This window comes from Pinus tabuliformis, chromosome 3_1, assembly GCF_031772625.1.
Source record: "Pinus tabuliformis cultivar Carrire ecotype Pingquan chromosome 3_1, CPIR1, whole genome shotgun sequence".
Taxonomy (NCBI): Eukaryota; Viridiplantae; Streptophyta; class Pinopsida; order Pinales; family Pinaceae; genus Pinus; species Pinus tabuliformis.
In genome coordinates, this window is record NC_142301.1 from 43,539,537 (window position 1) to 43,543,368 (window position 3,832).

General features: G+C 35.0%; 1 protein-coding gene across 1 annotated transcript; it reads left to right on the top strand.

Annotated features, from left to right (window-relative positions):
• The first annotated feature begins 528 nt into the window (after window positions 1-528).
• On the top strand, window positions 529-1,621 carry LOC149185680 (uncharacterized). The gene is made up of 3 exons (XM_089412463.1): window positions 529-808; window positions 945-1,050; window positions 1,177-1,621. The coding sequence occupies exons 1-3, from the start codon at window positions 734-736 to the stop codon at window positions 1,329-1,331; spliced, it is 336 nt and encodes a 111-aa protein (XP_089268589.1). The 5' UTR covers window positions 529-733; the 3' UTR covers window positions 1,332-1,621.
• Window positions 1,622-3,832: the final 2,211 nt, after the last annotated feature.

The following is a 3,832-nucleotide window of genomic DNA, read 5'->3' on the forward strand; positions in this document are numbered from 1 at the left end:
CGGTGTGGAAGAGCAGGTAAAGAGAACCTCGCTCCAATTCAATAAGTAGATTTCCAGCCAGATTTGTAAAACCAAAATGCCAGAAAGATTCTGAAACACAAAAAACTTTTAAAATACAAAATACAACTATTTCGATTGTCGAAAGATCCATTCGGATCAACTCTTCATCAAATGCGCTCGTCGTTGTATTCTTCGCTGTCGTATTCTTGGCTGTCACACTCGTACCTTCAATTGCAGTAGTTACACAAAATATAGGATTTCGTTTCGTTTGGACCAAATGGAATCCGTGGGTAAAGAACGTGACATTGCGTGTCCAAATGGACATCTTCACTCTCATGGCCCGTGACCATGTTACACACACCATTCTTTCCTTTCTTAGCGGAGAAGATAAGGTGAATGTGGTTAAAGAATCTATCCTATATCACGGGAGCCAATAGCATTTCACTCACCACGTGGGTCTGCTATCATAGAGCCGCCCAGCTGCCCTGATATAACCTTTTTATATCACAAGAACCAATAGCTTTTCACTTACCACGTGACTCTGCTATTGTAGAGCGCGCCACCATCCGTCATCTAACCATTTTATTTCAATTTCCATTTGCAGTCATCTCATTTTCCTAGGGATTTCACTTTCTCTGTATCCAGATTTCGTTCCTCTCTGTCTCTCAATTACTTGTCATTGAAGGAAACAAGCATCAAGAAGCCATTGTTTGAGTTGTCCAGGGAAATTAAAATGCCTGCTTTTCCAGAGGAACCAGCTCGTCCTTTACAACCCCACGGATCATCTTCATCTTCGTATATTCTTCTGGTGAGCTACGTTGCAACAAATCATATTAAGCAATTGTCAATCCCCAATTTGTGGTTTCTAGATTTTGAAATGTATTGTTGAATATTTATATGGGTTATTGTTAAATTGAAACGGCCGGAGGGTGCTGATGATGCAGGTGCAACACTTGATTGAAAAATGTCTTTTGTTCAACATGGATCAGAGACAATGCGTGGAGGCGCTTTCAAAGCACGCCAATATCCTACCAGCAATAACCATCACAGGTGTTTAATTATAAGGCCTGCACACACTTACACTCTGCTGCTTCAAAGTTCACACCAGTTGAAATTCCCCATTCTATCCATGTTTGTCAGTTGTTTACTGTAATTTGTTTGATTCGAAATTTGCAGTGTGGAATGAATTGGAGAAAGAGAACAAGGAGTTCTTCTCCAGAAACATGAAAAACTGGAATCAAGAAGATCATTGTAGTCAGAAAGAGCGTGAGCAGATACAAAAAGACGCAGACACTCGATTATCCAATCAAAGACTCGATCAAGATTGTTGATCTGATTCCGACAACCGATCTCGGCCTATGATTTTACAATAGGGGGCTTTAGCCTGGAAAGTTTCTCCTGAATTTCATGGTTGGGTTTACTCAATTTACAGCTTCCCATCAGAAGAACTGAAACTGGTTATGGGTATTTCCTGTAAATTTGTGGTTTTCCATCGTCTCTTATCCGATATGGAGTCGTGTCTTGTTTTTAAAATGTTTTTGCTTATTTTCTTGTAATCAGCGGCAGTCTGGTGTACGTCACTCGTCATTATTTTTAATTTAATGTGATAGGATTTTTGTTATGTACTGTGGAAAAATTTATTATAATTCAGTTGTGAAATTAGTAACGAGGATCGTTATTTTTAGCTATTATTAACTTATCATGGTTATTTAAAGAAAATTACGTTATTGGATTAACTGATGGTCCGTAATGGAGCATACTCTTAGTCAAATAGCAGCAGTGATTTGTTGGTGGTTTGTAAGGGAGTAGACTTTCACTCCTCGGAAATGCCTTTGGGTCTTGGGTCGACTTTCACTCTTACAAGATGCCTTTGGGCCTTGGGTGGACTTTCACTCCTGCAAGATGCCTTTGGGTTTTGGGTCTTTAACCTATTCACTCTTACAAGATGCCTTTGGGCCTTGGGTGGACTTTCACTCCTGCAAGATGCCTTTGGGTTTTGGGTCTTTAACCTATTTCCTTAAGTCCTAGGAAGAATTGGTGGTTCGTAAGGGAGACAATCTCTTAGCCAAGTAGCATCATTGACTTGTTGATGGTCTGCAAGGGAGACAAGCTCTTAGCCAAGTAGCAGCGGTGACTTGTTGGTGGTGAGTAGACATTCGCTCCTGCAAGATGCCTTTGGGTTTTGGATCGTTAACCTATTTCCTTATGTCCTAGGAAGACAAGCTCTTAGCCAAGTAGTAGTAGTGACCTGTTGGTGGTCCGTAAGGGAGTAGATTGTGACCGGTTGGTGGTCTGTAAGGGAGTAGACTTTCACTCCTGGAAGATGCCTTTGGGTCTTGGGTCGTTAACCTTTTCCTTACGTCCTAAGATGACAAGCGCTTAACCAAGCATATGCATTTTTAAGGCATACTCCATGCCAAAATGAAATATTAGTTAAATTATTTTTTTCAAACACTAAAGAAAATGTTTAATATCATATATTAAGTATGAAAATATAAATATTATATATATATTTTTTTAAATCATATTTTTATTTCCATGCCCAATTAAATTATGTTTTTTCAAACACGGAAGAAAATTTTTAATATCATATGAAAAATATAAATATTTTATATAAATATTTAATCATATTTTCATGAAAAATATAAGACCGTGGTTAAGGAGGTTACAATATTGCCTCGAAAACAATGAAAATTTTAGTAAGATTTTGAGAAAAATTGGGAGAAATTTTTGGAAATTTAGATTATAGCTGTCAAGCTTATAAACAACACCATATACAATTTTATTTTATTTTCCCAAAGAGAATCCAAAAATACCATCTACAATTAGATATTTATTAAAAAATATATTAGAAAAATGTTTATAGCTTTCAATAATATCAAATATATTATTTATCAATTAATTAAAAATAAATAATAATTTTTTTCCAACTAATATAATGCAAGTTTTATTTAGCAAAACGGTCTATTACTTTTAATAAATTTAAAAAATTAGATTCATGATAGGTGGTTCCCCACCCACCAATTTCCTAAGGATTTGATAAATTTCCAATTCTAATAAGTTCCTTCCTGATTAGTTTCTCATTATTATTTATAACATTCATTTATATATAAGGAAATTTTATTTAGCAAAATGGTCCATTTTACAATAAGATGTGTAATTCCTTTTTTATCTCAAGTTAAAGTTGACCCATAACCTTTTTATACATGGTTAATGAGGTAAATGTGTGCATTAGTAAGGCATTCTTCGTGTTGTAATAGTTTTTTTGGTTATATTTATGAAGCCTTTAGCTATATCAACCACGTTAATATTTTTAATGTAGTTGTACTAGTGTAAGATTATTGCATCGTCTTTTTTAATTTATTTTAAGTGGTAATAAAGATTAGATAGTTCAAGTCTTTTTGTTGAGAATGGATATGCACTCTTGTTGTGTTTTGTAGAAATGAGTATCCTATACTAAAAAAATTAATTAAATATTGTGATAGTTGAAGGAAAGCATTATTGCATGTGACTAGCTAAAAAAGCTGAGTTGTCTTTAGTGACATTTTGGAAGTTTTTTTGGTGGGGTTTTCTCAGTCTAATTTCTCTAAAATCCAACAATAATTTATTGAAATCACAAGCTTGATGGGTAACACTTGCACAATTGAAAGCCCTAGGGGTTTTTGAGGATGGTGGGTTTTTTTTGGTCTAATTTCTCTAAAATCCAACAATAATTTATTGAAATCACAAGCTTGATGGGTAACACTTGCACAATTGAAATCCCTAGGGGTTTTTGAGGATATTGAATCCATATAAACAGTAAAGAAAGCCAATTTAAATAACACAAATCAAG